General features: G+C 33.1%; 1 protein-coding gene across 2 annotated transcripts; it reads right to left on the bottom strand.

Annotated features, from left to right (window-relative positions):
• Positions 1-493: 493 nt before the first annotated feature.
• On the bottom strand, positions 494-9662 carry LOC145575008 (DEK domain-containing chromatin-associated protein 1-like). Of its 2 annotated transcripts, none has more exons than XM_081632921.1 (12): positions 9467-9662; positions 8185-9114; positions 8060-8093; positions 6071-6150; positions 4489-4548; positions 3670-3780; positions 3176-3256; positions 3001-3069; positions 2325-2805; positions 1790-1902; positions 1246-1276; positions 494-1048 (listed from the first exon to the last, which is right to left on the bottom strand). In XM_081632921.1, the coding sequence occupies exons 2-12, from the start codon at positions 8977-8979 to the stop codon at positions 882-884; spliced, it is 2022 nt and encodes a 673-aa protein (XP_081489047.1). In that variant the 5' UTR covers positions 8980-9114; positions 9467-9662; the 3' UTR covers positions 494-881. The 2 variants fall into 2 exon arrangements, with proteins under 2 accessions (XP_081489047.1, XP_081489046.1); XM_081632920.1 differs by having other exon boundaries at positions 8185-9064.
• Between the last annotated feature and the right edge of the window lie 10817 nt (positions 9663-20479).

Genomic DNA, 20479 nt, shown 5'->3' with positions numbered 1-20479 from the left:
CCTTGTCCTTATAAGAATGCAATTTATTTTCGAAAATAATATTGGTCAATCAACCCCCCCCCCCCCCCCCAACACACATAAAAAAGGGTTAATTTTGATTGCCAAAAAAAATTACAAAGTAGTTACCTCTTTATGATAGATATACGACTTATTTCCCAACACTCGAATATCGGTTGATTTGTTTCCGAAAAAACAAATTGATCAATATCGATACAAATGCTTCACTCGCCATGGCTTATCCCCTCATGTCAAGATCTCAGGTCATCCACAGTGTTGATCCAAGTGGAAAACACAGGGGGAAGGAAAATTAAGTGAAATCAACCTCAGGATCCCCACCTACGGTCGCCATCCTAGTTAACATTTTTTTCCTTCATGCATGCCAACAACTAACTACCACCACATAACTCATTTATTCAGAGAATTGAGATGACAAGAAACATAATACAATAGAATAAACTAGCATGAAATCAGAAATCAAGACTTAAAGTCAAGAAATAGTAAAAGAAAGGCCTCTTTCTCAACCCAAGTTGAAAAATGATCAACAAAGATCTACCCTTTTGGTCCACAAAAGTTGGTTTAATTTAGAAAATCTCAAAAGTAAAAGACCTAACAATTTCTTAAATTTGTATATTACAACCTGCATCCTGCAGCAGCATGAGCATCAACTGTTCTAGTACTATCGCTAGCAAAAGACTAGTTTGTTTGCCAGAATATTATAAACAACTATCGATAGATTACAGCTACTTGTACAGACTAACAGCAAGGCCTGATACTAAAGCAAAGTTAATACTATCTAAATTTCTTTAACCCCGGGGCAGAAACGAAGGTATGGACAGATGATCACATATATTTTACCACTTGTTCTGCTGCTGTGTCACAAATCAGACCTCCACCTCTTTGCTAGCAGGCTGGGCTTCGGTTTTTTCAGCAACCCCCTCATCTCCCTCTTCATCATCATCAGCTTCATCAGCTAGTTTTGTAAGCTCGTCTTGTATCATAATCTTGATCAATGACTTTCTGGATGTGAGATCAGTGCTGAATTGCTTGGCTGCAGGGGGAAAGAAAGTTAGTGACTGGCTAACCGCAGATGCTATCAAAAATCTGAGAAGACCATCATGTTAGTAGGCCATATTTTCAATATCAACATTCGTAAGATATTGTAGACTACACCATATCTTACGAATTAGCGATGTTGATATTGTAGTCTACAATTTGTAGAAAACCAGATTTAAAGAGAAATCTTACCAAGTTGCTTCAAAATGTCAGTGAAGGTTGCCTGTAGATTAAAAAATAAAAAAATAATAAAAAAACATATCAGTGAGGAAAGTGAACGGCATAAGCTCCAAGTGTTGCAAGGCACGTGTTAAACTACCACAAACATGAAACTGCAAGCAGAAAAAATGAGATATACAGAAACAACAAGTCCCAGTGTGACCATTGCACAAGACATCAAAAGGCCCAAAAAAGCGATGATACACAATACCCGCGCAGAAATAATATAATTTGTACAATTCAGGCAGAATAGTAAGTGCCACCTCTGCTAGTATGTCCAGCTTAGCTTAGAGGTAAGGGTTAGCATAAGCTTATCACCCCAAGTCTCATATAGCATGGTGATGGAAGTGTAGTCATTTAAGAGCAAGACAGAACAAGTTAACTAGAACTTAAAGTCAATTAACACCAAATGCACGTAAGTCTAGAGCAACAATGAGGAATGGATAGTCCATGAAACACTCAGAAATCTTTTTTAACAGTGACAGACATGGACACATTATAAACACTCAATTCTTACCGTATTAAAGTCAACTTGTTTTAGAATGTCACATATTGCATTCCTTAGTTCATCATCACTTGGCTTTGATTTGTCTTCTTTGGATTTCTCCTTCCCTTTCACAGCCTTTTTACCTTCAGGATAACAAAGGAAACTCAGTTAAAGATTTCACTCAGGATTTGACACACAACCTAAGTAACCATACTTAATAATGTACAATTTCAACCTGACAACAATTAGACAGATATCAATATTAAATCCGAATCAAACCCATAGCCTAGTACAGTAGTATTTTAGCAGTAAATGCTAAAAGAATTGCAACTTAACATGATTTATTTCAAAAGAACTCTGCAAGTTATTACTCACAAATTCACAATTATATTTTTCCTCCCTAATTCCAAATCTCAGAAGCAGCTTTTGCTGGAGAATAAACCAAGCTGATTAATAATGTTCGGTATAAAATAAGCATGACAGTAAAGGTGGAGCATTTTCAGGGCATCCATATAGATATCATGTGGTGCTTAAGTTGGACAGATGTTCAAAGCTTTAAACTTACCAGGTTTTTCCTTAGCAGCAGATTTCTTTGGAGCTGGAGACTTCTCTGTCTTCGGCTCTTCCTTCTTCTTCTTCCTTGAGAACACCTTAGGGCTTGATTCCTTGCTCTCAATAACCTTGGAAGTGTTTGACGATGATTTTCTTGGTGTTCCTTTAGGCACTGATCTAGCTTTCTTAGGAGTGACAACTATTTTGCTAGCGGCTTTTCCAGAAGATTCTACACTTGGAGTCTTTTTCTTGTTTTCCTGTTTTGCTTTTCCTGAACTTGCTTTCTCCTTTGGTGTATCTTCTCCAGAGTCATCTTCAGACATGTCCTTTTTCTCTTCACTCTCAGACTGCTCAGATTTCTCATCCTCAGATTTCTCTGCAATTCCATTCTCTTTCTTCCCTTCCTCATTTTCTTCCTCATCCGCAGACTCATCATCAGACTCTGAAGTCTTTTTTTCTTCTTTTTTAGAAGCATCGCCGGCCTTCTTCTGGCTCTGCAACCATAATGGCCAACAAAAAAAGGAAACAAATTTAATAAACACAGGATGCAAACAATGTAAATGAAGTATATATTTAACTCATCCATCTTAATGACAGTACACAAGATTACAGAAGTACAATGATTTGGAGACCAAGTATAAATTCTAGGAGCATTGGAAATATGGCAAATAGAGAAGGGGGATCCGAACCTTGGAAGAGCCCTTAGGTGATGTTGATTTAGATGCACTTTTTGTGGCAGACCTCTTGCGCTTCTTGCCCTAAAACAGCAAAATAACATACAAACAGCAGCGGTAATTGAAATGTCATATAAGCAGCTTTACACATTGCAATGACAGATTCACTTCCAATATCTTTGTTACAAACCTGATCTTGTTCCGCTAGTAAAACTGTAGTAGTAGCATGAGGAGAAACCAAAAAGTCAAGCAGCTTGGCAACAACGTCTTCCTGTACAATACTTTGGACACTTAGTATCACAATTCAAACATTCAAGATTATTTCTACAAAAAGTTCAATCCAAATAGCTATACATGAAAAAATGTTCAAAAATAATACAAGTACATAGATTAGCAAAATCATGCTGAACAAGACAAAAGTATATTCCAATAGTCTTTTACTTTCAAATGCTGCCTTGTCAGCTAAAGTACATGTGCATGCTAGACTTCTATTCAGAAGATTGAAATTCCACTGTTTAAAAGGTTTTTTTTTAAAGGAGAAAGGTAGGTAATATCAAGGAAACCCATTTAACTTCTCATTAACCACAGATGACTGTCAGAAACTTACGATCTAGTTATAAATGCGCCTAAGTTAAAGGGCAAGTGGCATGGCAATGATAATACAAAGAAACTTAATTGACATACCTTTCTGATGGTGGCTTTAGTAACTGGTATGTCAAGCACATCACAGAAGTCCAGCAATTTCTCTTTGACAATCTTGTCAAACTTTTCCTTGACTTTCAGCCTCTGCTTCTCCTGCAATTAGATTAATAAACTTAAGACAAACTTTCCCTCCACAAGTAAATTAACTTTAAGCAGCAGTAATAGACAAAGGAGTGCTAAGAAACTTAGGTGTGCCTTTCCTTAATTAAATTCAAAGTCAGGAGCAGCAGTAACAAGAACATTAAAGACATCATACAACCCTGCTTCAATTAATTTTGTTGAACAAGGTCAAGGGGCACACACACAACCTTCTGTGACACCTGTCTTTTCCCTGATAAAGTGCTCTTTAATTCCCATAATTATTAATGACAGATCACTTAGACTGCAGACTTAAGCAGCTCATGGATTTCCCAGATTTCCATAAACTAGACTACTCTTTCTAGATGATGCCTATGATACTAAAATTATTTCTTGCCCACAATGTCTGACTATCAGACATCCAATCCATTTTAATCTTAAACATTATGTTTTTTCATGCAACACATAAATCAGCAAGCAAACAAGCCACACAAGGCTAATTGGTAACAAAAAGGGGCAGCTCTTTTATATATCAGAATATAGGTCACTATTACAGAAGAACTGAACAATGTGCTGCAGATAAAACTTATAAATCACCAACAAAAACACGCAGAAAAATTAAGACACAGAAGCTTGGACATCTAGTTCTTCAAAACTGATTTAAATAATGAAAAAGTATGTTCACACATGCAGGGCCCTGCGCAAAAAAATTTTGTGAATTACCTCATTAGCATGCCAGACAAAACCTGAAAACCGCGATACATTGCGTTTAAATTCACCTGCCTGCAAGAGAAAAAAAAGCTAATTAGAATAAAGTCCAATCCCCAATCAATCTTCCAATGAAACATTTTATTAAGGTGAACAATACATTTTATTGAAGCGCATCATTAAGTTAATCCACAGCTCCCTTAGAGTACATCATTAAATAAATTAAAGTAACTCGTTAATTAGTAGACAATACATCCTCCCCTTTATAAATGCGTCTATATTTGTCATCTTGCTGTTAATCCTTACATTTATAGTATAGAATCTTGGTTCACACCTTTACCAAACAGATAGATCTCATCTCCAAAACCAGCACCAAGTCACCAACCCATCCAAAAACAAGATTATTTTTAAAAGAAAGAATGGAAGATTTAAAGATCATGTGATTCAGGGAGGAAAGAATGTTCACCACACTAATAATAATTAGATATGCAGCTAAAATATAAAATTTATCATTTGATGTATGCAAGTAGAAGTATGAAAAAATTTAATTCTAAAAACCGAAAACATGATCATTTCAGAGTGAAACCCTAAACACTCGGTTTACATAGAAGATCAATTCTTAAAATCCGAATATTCCAAATCAGAGTGAAACCCTAAACACTCGGTTTACATAGAAGATCAATTCTTAAAATCCGAATATTCCAAATCAGAGTGCATGAGTTTTCACATCTCCAGGAAAATTCTAATTTGATATGACAAATCCATATTGCTAATCAACAAAATAGACTGTACTACTATCAAGACTTCAAGAGTGTAAAGGGTCAATCAAAACCAAATTGACAGTTATTTAATGCAGGTCTAGGAAATTTATACAATGTTTAGAGCTTCAGTCTTATAGATTGTCAGTGTTTGGCAAGATGAACCTACTGCAAAGGTTTAACATAAAGATAGCAAAAAAACAGTCCGCCGTCATCTTATTATTTTCTTTGCATGTACCCGGTTTAATGACTTCAAAGTTCAAATCATTATTGCTATGCAAGTAAGTAATGATACTTTATCAAACCATATTTCTTTTGTAATATACAAGTAAACGATGAAATATATGATGTTGACAGAATTCTTGACCTTCCAGCTACAGATTTCAAAATATGTTGGAAGTTGAATAAAAGCTACTATTAGCAATTTAGCATTACATTCATTCAAGCATGTCATGTTTTACATTAACAATTGCTTGCACTTTACACCTATAATTTGACTGCAAGTTTCTCTTATTATGAATTTACCTAGCCTTTTGGAAATAAAGATTTGGTTTCGTGTTATTATATCTTAATATTCTGAGAAAATTTCACAATCAAAGTTCAATCTCAAACAGCAGAAGTGACAATCAATATGTTACAGAGGGAACATACTCTTAGCTAATTATCATTACCTCCCAAAGCATGTACACTATCTATTGAATAAGTCAATAAGACAAACATCTATAAATCAATTACTAATAAGGAATTTTGAATCCAAATGAATTCCACAACAAAGATGGAGCAAATAATTGTGCCACAACAAAAAGAGATTTTGCCAGTAAAGAGCTGCAAATACACACCTTCCCTCTTCTTCCAAACAGAATCATATGTAGCATCTTAAAGGTTTCATCACTCTTTTTCCTGGATAGCTTGTATGCAACTGCAATGCAAAAGGAACATCAGAAGAAAGGGGGAAATTATACTTTTGAACCAAACACCATACATTAGCAAGAATTTTATTTACTCAAAAGAGCAGTGGACATGATTATAAAGCCAGAGAACCCTACAGATAGATTCTACATTTTTACTTTGAGATAATCCATCAAAGAAACACTTGCTTCAAATAAGATGAAAATCCCTAATGTTAAGAAGCACATCATACATGAAACTAGGCAACCCACATTAACAGATTTTATATATGAAGTTTGAGAGAGGACTACTACTTGAGCATGTTTTGCTACCCTGTGGAAGGTTCAGAAACATTATTTTACTGTTTCTTGCATCAAATGGAAAAAAATTAATACAAAAAAAACTAATAAAATAAAATTATCAGGTGGAGGGGTCCATGATTCCAAGCTAGATTGAACCGGTAACCTCACATCTTGTTTCGCTCATCCAACTATTCATTTCAACAATAGAGAACGATAAATGAACTCCATCCATCTAAGCACTCCCACGAGAGAATCATAAATGAACTCACAAAGTTACAAATCAGTAAACAAATCTCTCATTGATAGGATATTTCTCTATGATCGTATCTCTTATTAAGGGAATCGTTAGTTGGTTGAGTGAGTTCATCAAGCAGAAAATCACTTCATTTGAAAGAATGCCCACATCTAAGCATAGCGTGCTTAGCAAGAATAAGATTTTTCGTGTTGTAAGAATTTATATACCATTTACATCAACAACAAACTCAAATGATATTACATAATGAAAAGAGTTTATCAACACTTTGACATGAAGCTTTTTTACACAAGTTAACATGAGAACATTATTAATATTAGATTTTACCAAAAAAAAAGGCGGACATGACAGGGGAGGTTCAATGTTACACAAAAAAGTCTTCATAACAAGACAGATACTAATGCAGCAAAAAAAGCTAACAACAATAAGCAAGACTCTCCGACCAGTCACCTCACATCTCCAGGTTCAAGTTGAGGCCTGACAGTAGCATGGGGTTTTCCAGCCTGGAGGTTGCTCTAGATTAGAATTTGTGAACCAAGTCCATAGCAAGATGCAGAACAGCAATGTACGTATACTAATACAATTTACAATCACAAAAATTGTTGCAAAGAGATACACTTATACAATCACACAGCAATCTGCTGCAAAAGATAATAATTTATCCCACCATGCATAAGTTTTGTTCCAGCCAAATACACAGTTCCATCTGCAATACTAACAGATCAAAACTCTTACTACCTACTTTCCTCAGTAAAAGTGACAATACTTCTTTCTCTATGCCACAAACAGGAAAAACTAGAAACTGCTAGCTGGCTGAATCATTTATAGCCACAGTTTAACTAATTCATGCATCATCATCTTACAAATGATCATTCAAACAAATTCAATAATACCTGTAAACACATATAATAAGTCCAAGTGATTAAATGCCATAGTCCCAGCATTTTGAGCCAGAAAGCCAAAAAGACAAGATAATAAATGAAAATACAAATCACTGCAATCCATTCATAGTCCTTAAATGGTAAGATGAATGTTCAAATCATGCTTTAAATAAATGAAAATTACACAACAGAACCATTGAACCATTCAAAGAGATAAAGTTCAAAGCTAAAACCAAAAGGGAAATTAACTATTGGTCAGCAACCAAATCCACACAACACAGTTATTGAGTACGAGTACTTTTTATTAAAAAAAATAATTAAGAACTTCTCTCTTCAAAAGAAGTATTATTACTATTAGATTTTATTTTTTCACACAAGAATAAGACGATTTAAAAAATTAAAAATATAAAATGCACAACCAGCCTATGTTAAGCGATAATGCATATGTAATAAAAAGCTTTCAAGTAAATCTGATCAAAATGGGTAGGGTAAGGAGCTACATACCGTTAGGAATTTCTTTCAGTGGGGTGCCGCGACCCTGCAATATCAAGCAAAAATGAGAACTAAATTCCAGGAAATATAGAGTTTAAAAAACTACCAGAAGGGATAGGGAATTATGCAAACAGCACCTTCTCGATGTGAAATTCCCTAGAGTTATCTTTCTCGATTGTTGCAACCAACCTTTCTACAGATTTTCGTTCACGTACTGGGCGATCGATAGTTGGAGTTCTAGGCTCCAACTCCTTTTGGACTACTTTCTTTTTCTTATCTGCACCCTTATCCTCAGCACCCTTTCCCCGGCTACGCTTCTTTGAGGATTTCTCCTCCTTGTTCCCCTTTTCCTCTTCATCTCCCTTAATTTTCTCATCTTCTTCTTCCTTTTCACTACCTTTCACCTCTTCTTTATCATTTTCTTCATGATCCTTTTCCTCTCCACTCTCCATTGTCTCTTCTTTACCCTCTACCTTTTCGCCGTCATTCTCTTTCTCCTCATCCATCTTCTCTTCTGAACCCTTAACTTTCTTTCCAGCAACCTCATCTTTCTCTTCCAAATCCTCATTTTTCTCAGTCATTTCAACGTCCTTCTCAATTTCATTAGAGCTCTTTTCTTCCTTAGCCTCAGTTTTAGGTTCTTCTTTACCCTCCTCTTCTTCAGCTTTCTTCTCTCCCTTGGGCTCTTTGCCTTCCTCTACTTTGGCCTCCTCTTCTTCAGGCTCTTTGCCTTCATCCACCTTCTCTTCCCCCTTCCCCTCGTCACCTGCTTTCTCCTCAGCTTTACCGTCATTCTCGTCTTTCTTATCTTCTTCCATATCTTTGACTCCGTTTTCTTTTTCCTCCACCACAGTTCCAGCCTCCTTCACCGGAGACTTGGTCCCATTCATAACAGTCTCCATGACTTCCGACTTCGCATCCTCCTCCCCCATTATCAAATCCCACAGTCAACTAAACTAAAGCTTCTTTCTTTCAGCAGAAAACAAACGAATTTCACCCTCAACAACTTCCTAAACCCTGAAAACCAAGAATTTTCAACAAAAATCAAATCTTGCACATCATAAAACCTGCATAACACATAATCAGATCATAAACACACACAAATTCCAAAAATTACACCACAAAGACACCAATTCACCACTTTCTCCACCAAACCAACAAGGACAGATCCACAAACAACTCAAATCAACCCCAAACACAACCAAAATCACAGCAAAATTAACCCTAACAAGCTCAATGCACGAAATTCAACCCAAATCAAACGCAAAAACCAATCAAATTCACACTCATCACCAAAACCCTAGGCTGACAAAACGCGACATTTTACAATCATAATTACAACAAAAAACACAAAATCTGACAAAAAACAACTGAAAATCAACAAATCGAATGAAAACTACAAGAAAATTGACAACTTACAGTGAATTTTGATGTAAAAAGTAGTGAATCAGAGCTTCGAAACAAACTAGTTCGACGACTCTCTCACTCCACTCTCTTTCTCTCACCTATTTTTGTGTTTCTCTCTCCTCTTACAACAAATAACGTGAATTTAAGAGAGAGAGAAAAAAAAAGAGGGAAGTGAAAAATAAAAAGGGACAATTTTTATTTTCTTTGCTTAGTCAACACTTGGCATCTTCATCCTTTGGAACTCCTCTTTATATAATGGGGGTATAAATAAATTGGAACATTCGGATTTATTTTATCGCAAGTAGTATTTATCTTTCTCGGATTTTAAAACCGGATTTTAGTTGGGTTTTAATGTTTTGAATGACCTAAAATGATAGATCGAATTCTTATTCTTGCCACCTTTCTTTTTCGAGAATCTCTAACTTCTATTTCGTTATAACGAGTTAGTAACTTTTTTGTAATAATAGAGGTCGTTTATGCCGTTATTTGGAAAGAAATTTATCTTTATACTGATAACAACAAGAAACAAATATTAGATTTGACTCATAATTAAATTGTTTGGATAACGGTTTACTTTAGCGAGGTAATGAAGTGGGTTCTCTTAAAAGAGTTTATTTCTTTATTAATGCTTAGTGAAATGGCGAAGATCGATGTTCGGATCTAGATATATTTGCAGTTTAAAAGGAAGCGGCGTTGATTATATATATCTTCTCACCTTATTGCTTATATGGAAATATGGAAGATCAAATAATTGAAAAATAAACTACTTCCTACAAGTACTTATTTATCCGGCTTTATTCAGTTTAGTTCATCAATATAATTAACATTATTTACTCATTATTTGTTGTCGTAGGCGTTGCTATTATTGTTCTTTTAATTATCTTTTTGAGGTTTTTTTTAATAATAAAATAAAATTAAAAATCTTATATGCATGCAATGTGTGCATGAATGTGTGCATGATTTATTGTATTTTTTCTGTAATGTCAAACACATCATTTGGATACACGGAGAAACAAAAATATTGAAAAAAACATATAATAATATAATTACTTTGTAGCAGTCAATTCAATTTTCCGAAGATTACCAACATATAATCTTTTACAATAATATCAATAGGCAAGTAAAAAAAATTAATAAATTATTTCATTAAGGCCCTATTCACTTCACCTTATTTTTGCTAAAATGAAATTATTTTTACTGAACTAAAATTATTTTTGCTAAATTTAAATTATTTTTACTGAACTGAAATTATTTTTGCCGAACTAAAATTATTTTTACTGATTCTCAATTATATTTCTTCTTTATAGTTACTGATTTTTACTGTACTGAAATTATTTTTATCAACTGAAATTACCTTTAATAAAATGAATTTAGTTTTATTGAACACAACTTGTTTTTACTGAACTAAAATTACTTTTGCTGATTTTTTTTTTTTTCTTAATGTGAAGTGAATAGGGCCAAATTGGAATATACTTTTTCAATTCAATAACATATGAGTTCCTAATTCTAACATCAACATACACATATATATGTCTTGATTGATACTTGTGCACTTGCGACTTGCAAGGATAAATAAGGGTAAAATTGAGATATTATAATTTTATTTAATATATACACTTGAATTAATTCCTTAATTGTAATTCCCTAATTGCATTTTCCTTATTGCCCTTATCCATGATTTAGAATTCCTTAATTGATGACAATTATTTTGAAGAGTTAGTGTCAAATTTTATCTTTCCATTTATGATTGATTTGCTAATGATTTTTTCTATTTTAATTGTAATGAATCAATCATTTAATGCTTTAATTGTAAATCCTGATAGCATTTTCATTATTTCATATTCCATAAACTATAATTCCTTATTTGAGGACAATTATTTGAAAATTTAATGCCAAATTTTATCTTTCCAGCTATGATAGATTTGCCTATAATTATTTTCTCTTTCAATTGTAATTATATAGTTCTTTGAATGTAGGTCCCTAATTGCATTCTCATTATACTATTGTCATATTCCTTAATTCATAAATTCTAAATCCTGATTACATTTTCATTATTTCATATTCCATAAATTAGAATTCCTTATTTGATGACAATTATTTGAAAATTTAATGCCAAATTTTATCTTTCCAACTATGATAGATTTGCCTATAATTATTTTCTTTTTTAATTGTAATTATATAGTTCTTTGAATGTAGGTCCCTAATTGCATTCTCATTATACTATTGTCATATTCCTTAATTCATAAATTCTCAATTGATGCCAATTATTTGAATAATTAATGCCAAATTGTTTATTTCCAATTGTGATTGATTTATCAAGTAAGTTTCCAATTCACTTGTTATTATAATCAATCATTTAATATTTATTGTAATTCCCTATACATTTTCATTACTATCATAATTTCATGATTTATAATTCCTAATCTGAAAATTTAATATCAAATTTTATCTTTCCAACTGTGATAGATTTGCCTATGATTATTTTCTATTTCAATTGTCATATTCCTTAATCAATAAATTCTTAATTGATGCCAATTATTTGAATAATTAATGCCAAATTGTATATTTTCAATTGTGATTGATTTATCAATGATAGTTTCCATTTCACTTGTTATTGTAATCAATCAATTAAATTTTATGATTTTAATTCCCTAAGTGTATTATCATTATTGTCATAATTCCATGTTTATATGATTTGTATATAAAAATTATTTGAACAATCAATTCCAAATTTTAACTTTCCAATTTTGATTGATTTGCCAATTATTAGTTTTATACTTTTATTACAACTATAATAACCATTATTTATCTTTTCATCCAATGCCATCCATTTATTTCCAATAGTGCAACATTAAGATATAAAGGGTGTTGTTGTATTCTTAAGTAAGTGGACACAAAAGTTTTCCTTTTCACTTGTATAATTGAGAAGACTATTTTTTCACTATTTTTTCTTTTATTTTTAAACTATGACCATTTCATTTATATCTTATTTATAATAAAGTCAATTAAACGGCACTTTAAAGTGTGTATTAGTCAAACTGTACTTCTTTCATTCCTAAAAAATTACTCATAATAATATTTTGGAAAGCTAGTCAATTACTACCCTAAAAAAGTGTATCTTGTCAACTATCACCCCTAAAAATAAAAGTTGTTAATTATTTACCTATAAATGTAACTAATTTGTAAGTTTGATACCTCTCACCATTTTCCAGTAAATTTGACCAATTATGGCCTTTTGCTAGTCTTACTGTTTTGACATTAAGACTAGACGACTAGTATATGAGAACCTTTAATAAGTGATTAAACTCATATTTAAATGACATAAATTTCATTTCAATTGATATGTGATGTCATAAATTACATGTTTCGATCCGTACGACTAATTGATTAATATGTCACTAAAAATGGGATTGAAATGACATAAATTATATTTAGGCTTGTAATTGATGCCATCATTAAGCTAATTCATTGAAAAATGGTTTGAGGTAATAATCGTATAAATTAAACAATTTTAATTAAGGGTTGTAATTAACAAAAATTTATATTTTAAAGTGTAGTAATTAACACATTTATTCTTAAGATTATTATTTCAAAAGATACTAGCAAATTATTTTAATATTTTTAAGAGGCGTCAAACTCTATAAATTTTGAACATGAATTTTCATTGATTTATCTCTACTTCCTTTGTTTTTTTTTTTTTAGTAAAATATTTTGACTTTTAGCTAATTTACCTAACCTACTTTTTTTAGCAACAATTTAACTAATCTACTGTATTTGACAAATGTTTGTGATTTGTAATTAGAAATAAATATAGAGCGTACTCTTGTGGGTACTTGTGTAGCTTAGAATCATCTCCATGAATAGTTTATTAATATCAAATTGTTATATATACTTATAATTGATAAATTATAATATTAGTCAAAGCTTTGCAATTTTTAATACGTATACAAGAGAAAAGTTTCGGTTTAAAAAACAAAAAGTATTATATAAGTGAAGATGAAAGGGAAATGTGAAAAGTTGGTGCACAAATTATGGACTACCCAAACACCCAAAATACTTCGTGTAATTTTATCGATTTGCAGTTAAACAAGAGCTTACAAACCCTAACTCAAAAGGTCGAATGTTTTATCCCTTTGTTATTTGCTTCGGTTGCTAATTTCATATGATCTCCTTCAACACCAAAAAATGGTTTCCCCAACACCACAAACTTCCCTTCCAAATCCTATCCCTATTGCACAAGCAGACATGAAAATATGAGATTGGTTAGACAATCAAGTTTCCAACAAACAGACAATGTGGAAGTGGGTGGTAATTTTTAGAGGTGATAAAAAAATCGGATCTGGCCTTAACATGATATTTCGTGCTCAAACCCGCAAAAAGTAGCGGGTTTGTTAGGCCAAAGCGGGCTTTTTTTGGGCCGGATTTAGACTTTTAACTAAAAATGTGTTTTTAGGCTTGCCTAAACCTGCCCTTGACAGGCTAAAGTCATATCACCCAATCAAAAGTAATTCCTAAATCCTCTAACTAATGCAGATAGGGAAGTAGGGTCGAATCCACAGAGAAACTGGTCTTTCTATTCCTAATTTATTAAAGCAATCTAAATTATTAAGTAACAAAATAATATTATGGTGAAAGGAAGCTAAACTAAGGAGAGTAAAAGTAGGGAGAAATAAGAATAAAGAAAATCAATGAATAAAAGACCTAGGGCATAGGTTTACCAATAAATAATACTCCAGGGTAAAACATAATAATTAATCATCAATGCATCAATTAACCAAATCATAAAGGGCTTTCGTTACGTATTACAATCACATAATTAATCTACCGGTATTAAATCTCATCTCTCGAATCTCGACTTAACCATTTATAAATTAACATGTCTATTGAAACTAAGCCTAAATATCAATTCTCATCTCTCGAATCAATATTGCTAAACTCATACATAAAAGACCTGCGCAAATCTAGTTGCATAGCATTAAATCAATCAATAGGAAATTAATTAAGCATTGACAATCAATAACAATAAATTACCCCTTCATATTATTTATGGATCCCCATAAACCCTAGAAAGAAAACTACTCATGCATAATTAAATCTAAACTAATCAAAGCAATTAAACAAGTCATGATGAAATAAAGAAATAAAATTACTGAAATTAATAGAGAAGAAATCGTTACCAAAGTTAACGGAAATAATGAATTGAATTAAGAACAAAGAGTAAAGTTATAGAAAGAGAAAATAAGAGAGGAATTAAACTAAGTAGAGAGAGAAAATCTAGGAGAAAAGGTAAAAGAGGTTTAGAGAGAATAATAGAGAGTAATCGTATAAAAACAACCCAAAACGTATTTATACTAAGCTCTTAAAGTCCTAATTAGAAACTAAGTAAAAATCGTCGGAAACAAGCTCTTCGATATACGCGCCCGATCGGGCCCGCCTTTTTCCATCAGAGGTCTTCTCTCGCCCCTGGTCGGGCGCAAGCTCGGGCGAAGGACTTCTTCTTCCGCCCCGCTCGGTCGGGTGCGCCTTCGGGCGAGACCATCTTTGGCTGGGCAAGGCCACTTAGGCTATTTCTTGGACTTCGATTGGGCTCCGATTCTTCGGCCCAATCCGGATTTCCTCTTCAGGTCTTGAATACTCGGTCCAAATGCCTTAGTATCTCATATGTCGAGCCCTTAATCACCGGTTTGATGACTCTAACCGGCCTTGGGCTACGAAAAGTGGTCGTGCTCCTCCAATGCTCATAGTCGCTCCATAAAATCCCGGGAAAATGCTCCAAAAGTGCAATTCCCTACAAAACTCAACCAAAACTACGAAAACACTAGAAAACACAAATTAGTAATAAAAATGGCTCTAAAGAGCCAAAAACACTACCAATTATGACCAAGGGACGGGGGTAAAATACTATATAAAATAGACATATTAGCCCTATATTTGGGTTGGGCCAATGTTGATTACCTCTAGTAATTTTGGCCTAGGTGATTCTACTTTCCATGCGTAAGCCATGGCCCGTGTCTCACCTCTTAAATGGCGTTTGCATTGTAATTTCTAACAACTTTTGAGACTCTGCAACACTGGTCTCTTTTTTTATGACAAGAAGGATTCGTTTCAATAGATGTGCATGGGACTATTCGAGAAAAGCGACAACTAGTTTTTTGCTTAAAAGATGCAACATTTTGAAGGTGGATAAGGATAAGATTAAACTTGACACATTGTACTACTTGTATATATTTGCCAGTCTTCTCTATTTCTTTCTCTATTTCTATTTAGTTGTTTTTGTTTTTTCTGCTGTTATTAAAAAAAAGAAAGGTTGAAAGCATACACATTAATTGTTATGATAATCATATTGTGTGAAGGTACTCACACTCTCTAGCTCCATCATACATGTTAAGGCAACAACATTGTAAGACCCATTGATTACCAACCAAGAGTAGCTCAATTTTGTTCTATGATACAAATTCCTCCATGCTGCCAGGTCTACTAGACTACCCTCGTTGTCTTCCAGTCAAAGTGACGAGCACTTTGAGACTATATCGTCGGCCATTTGCCGAAAGGAAAGAAACCCTTCTTTGATACGAGGAGTTAGACCCTATTCTTTTGAGCTACCTGCTCTACTTTGCACTGCTCTACTCTGCTATGTCCTACCATGCTTTGCTGAAATCTGCTCTGGCTCTACAGTGTGTGGAAGTCATGCTCTGCTCTGCTCTACTGAAATCTACTCTACTCTGCCCTCCTCTACTCAGAAGCTTAAAAGAACAGGGCCTTATATTTAGACAATTCTATTAGTATAAAAATACTTTTATAAAAAAATACTAAAAAAAACTAATCTTATAAAAAAGAGAAGGTATTGAGTGTGGCAAGCCGCACCAAACAATTCGTGCGTCAAGTATATATGATATGCAATATTTGATATAGGATAGGTATTATTTGATAGAGGATATGTGCAACTTGTTGGTGGATATGTATTATTTGATAGAGGATACGTACAGTTTGTTGTAGGATATATATTATTATTTGTTATAGGATATGTAGTATTTGATATAGAATATGTACAATTTATCTTTGATAGAAGATACATACAATTTGTTAGAGGATATGATGTAGCTAGTATTTGGTGGAGAATATGTCTTAGTTTATAGAGAATTGACAGGATAAAGTCGTATCACCTAGTCAAAAATAATTCCTAAGTTCCTCTAACTATGCAGATAGGGAAGAAGGGTTGAACCACAGGGAAACAAGTCTTCCTATTCCTAATTAATTAATATAATCTAAATTATAGAGTAACTAAATTATAGATATGATGAAATAAACTAAGGGAGATGAAAGTTAGGAGAAATCAATTAATAAAATCCTAGGGTATAGGTTCACCAATAAATAATATTCCAGGGTAAAACATAATAATCAATCATTAATGCATCAATTAATCAGATCATAAAGGGCTTTCGCTACGTATTACAATCACACAGTTAATTTACCGGTATTAAATCTCATCTCTCGAATCTCGACTTAACCATTTATAAATTAATCTGCCTATTGAAACTAAGCCTAAACATCAATTCTCATCTCTCGAATCTCGAATCAATATTGCAAAATTCATACAATTAAACCAAGCCTAATCTAATTGCATAACATTAAATCAATCAATAGGAAATTAATCAAACATTGACAACCAACAATAATAATTTACCCCTTTATATTATTTATGGATCCCCATAAACCCTAGAAAGAAAACTACTCACACATAATTAAATCTAAACTAATCAAAGCAATTAAACAAGACATGATGAAATAAAGAAATTAAATTACTGAAAATAATAGAGAAGAAATCGTTACCAAAGTTAACGGAAATAATGGATTGAATTAAGAACAAAGTAATAGTGTTGTAGAGAGAGAGAAACAATGAGAGAATACTAATATGAAAACTAAGTAGAGAGAGAAAAGCTAAGAGAAGAGGTACTAAACTTGCTTAACAAAAACGTATTTATATTAAACTCAAAAATCCTAAACTTAAACGAACTAAATCGAGCCTAATTATCCTCCAGAAACACGCGCCCAGTCGGGTCAGCCTTTTTCTTCATCAAGGCTCCTCTCGCGCCCGACCGGGTGTGAGATCGGGCGACTTATGTTCTTCCGCCCTGCCGGGTCGGGCGCGCCTTTGAGCGAACACCTTGGGCCGGGCGAAGACACTTGGGCAACTTGGTCTTCTCGTTTGGGCTATTACTTCGGCCCAAACTAAATTTCCTCCTTGGGGCTTTACTACTTGATCCAAATGCCTCGGTAGAATGGTCGTGCTCCTCCAATGCTCGTAGTCGCTTCATAAAATCCCGGGAAAATGCTCCAAATGTGCAATTCCCTACAAAACTCAACCAAAACTACGAAAACACTATAAAACACCAATTAGTAATAAAAATGGCTCTAAAGAGCCAAAAACACTACCAATTATGACCAAGGGACGGGGGTAAAACACTATATAAAATAGATATATCAAGAATATGTACATTTTATTAAAAGATATGTAGTATTTGATGGAGGATATATAGTATTTGATGGGGGATATGTACAACTTGTTGGAGGATAGTGTTACTTAATAGAGGATACATAAAGTTTGTTGGATGATATATTTTATTTGATAGAGGATATGTACAATATGTTGTCTTACTTGTTGCTTTTGTTGACTGATTTCATCCTTTTGTTGGCTGATATGCTTCATTTGTTGGCTAATATGTTCAATCTGTTAGCTGATATTTATCTTTTGTTGGCTGATATGTTCCTTTTGTTGGCTGATATGCTTCATTTGTTAGCTGATATGTTGCTTTTGTTGGCTGATATACATAATATCACATCCTGATATAGAGGATATTATCCAACTTATTATAGATGATATAATCTAAGCAATATAATTTATTTTATAAAGATAATTAAAAGGTCAATAATGGAGGAACCATAATTGAAGATCTCGTACTAAGCTCGTGATTATAACATAACATGCTCATTTTTCAACCAAAATACATGCATTTGTTATCAAAACGCTCACAATTCAACATACAACCATATAGGACAATCAATTTCAACAATTATACATCACCCAAGAAAGCCAAAAATCGATTTTTTGGGCATTTTTCGAAATATCCGAGAATCTCAAGCAATCATCAAGCCAATTCAAGCATAATCATGAACAAATATAATCAACAATCAACGAGTTTCTCGCCGTCGACGATACCACTGCCAATAACAAGCCGTGGATGGGAGCGATCATTGGTATAAAGCAAAAACCCGCTGGACTGACGAAACATTTGGTCAGACTGGATTGACGCAATAGTTTGTGTATAAAAAATTACTTTGTAATATTATGAAAATATACATTTAGACATTTTTTATAAAAAAAATCTCACATGTATATTTTATTAATATAAGTTACATAAACTAATCAAAGTAATCTATTGTAGAGTCAATTTTGCAACACTTCACCACAATCCTTCAATTCTCCAATACTTAAATTCTATATATATTAAAAAAAAAAAATGATGACTACCCATCTCATCAATATTTTTCTTAAATTATTTTCAAGGGACTTCAATAACTACTCGTACCAATATTTCACTTTGTGTTGTTTTCTTTCACGTATGATATATTTTGCTCTAGTTTACACAATTCCTTAGCTAGACTAGGGGTGCTTATCGAGCGAGTCAATCACGAGTTGAGGGGTGCTCGACTCGACTAAAAAACTTTTTACATGTGCTCAACTTGTGCTTGCTAAAGTTTCGAGCCAATAACACCTACTCGACTTGTGCTCGTTAAAATTTAGAGTCAAGTCGAGTAGCTCACGATTTACTCATTACAATTTTGGCCCTTCTACAATTATAGACCTTTTTCTTTTTTGTTCACTTTATACAATTTTCTTTTTATTTATTTATTATTGAAGATTTACTCTTCTTTTATGATTATATTAATTAACTCTTATTAAGTGTCAAATTTGTTTAAACATGGTTACTTTGTTTGTAAATTATATATTAATAAAAATATTATCGAGTTGCTCACGAGCTTGCTTATTGAGTCAAGTTAGAGTAGGGGTGTTCATAAATTGGTCCGGACTGAAAAAATGGACCGGACCACCCCGCCGGTCTTCGGGTCTTGAAATTCATTTTTCCGGTCTCCGGTCCGCTCCGGACCAAAACCCTATAAAACCGATCTTGTACCGGACCGATTTTTTTATTAAAAATATGTGTGAAATCTTAAATAATAGTTAAAATTATCCTTAATAAGCTTAGAAAACTTTAACTCTATAAGTTTTTTTTTGTACTAAACATACAAAAAAAGACGCAAAAATATAGTTTTTCCTTTACTTTTTTCGTGTTTTCCATAACTTTATTAAAAATTTAGTATTCTTTTTTAAAAAATTCTTAAATCGGTCCAAAGTGGTCCGGTCCGTGTTTTGGACCGATTCTTTAGGTCCGGTTCGGGTTCGGTCCTAGCTTTATCTGTCTGGTCTTGGACTGATAAACAGCCCTAAGTTAGAGCTTGCTCAACTCATACTCATTAATATCTCGAGTTGAGTTTTTACCGAGTCGAGTTGCTCAACTCGATTAAGTGATTAACACCCCCTACCTTAGACAATTAGTGCAAAACACGAATTAATATCATATCAAATCACATTACTCTCCTAGTCCCTTCATATAGGATCAAATGACATAAGCAAAATTAAGATGAACTAAACAAAAGACGATTTGGAAAAAAAAAAAAAAAAAAAAAAACGATGAACAAGTTAATTACTCCTTCTTTTAACTCTTCTCCACATCAGCAGCAGACTGCAGAGTGCAGACCTGTGTTCAAAATTTGCCTGTTTTCTCCTCTTCATGAAAATGAAAAAGGTTTATTATCTCTTACCTTCAATTTTTAATTGCTTTTTGTTGTTGAATTATACTGTATATATGAATATATCTCTCATAATTCAATTTCGTATCTTTCTCATATTTTTGTTCAATTTAACAAGTATATAAAATAATCCGCAGTTTTTAACATTATGTTTTT

The sequence above is a fragment of the Chenopodium album genome, chromosome 13 (genome assembly GCF_948465745.1).
Source record: "Chenopodium album chromosome 13, dcCheAlbu1.1, whole genome shotgun sequence".
In the NCBI taxonomy this organism is placed as follows: domain Eukaryota; kingdom Viridiplantae; phylum Streptophyta; class Magnoliopsida; order Caryophyllales; family Amaranthaceae; genus Chenopodium; species Chenopodium album.
Note: the sequence above shows the minus strand (reverse complement) of the source record. Positions and strands in the feature narration are given on the sequence as shown.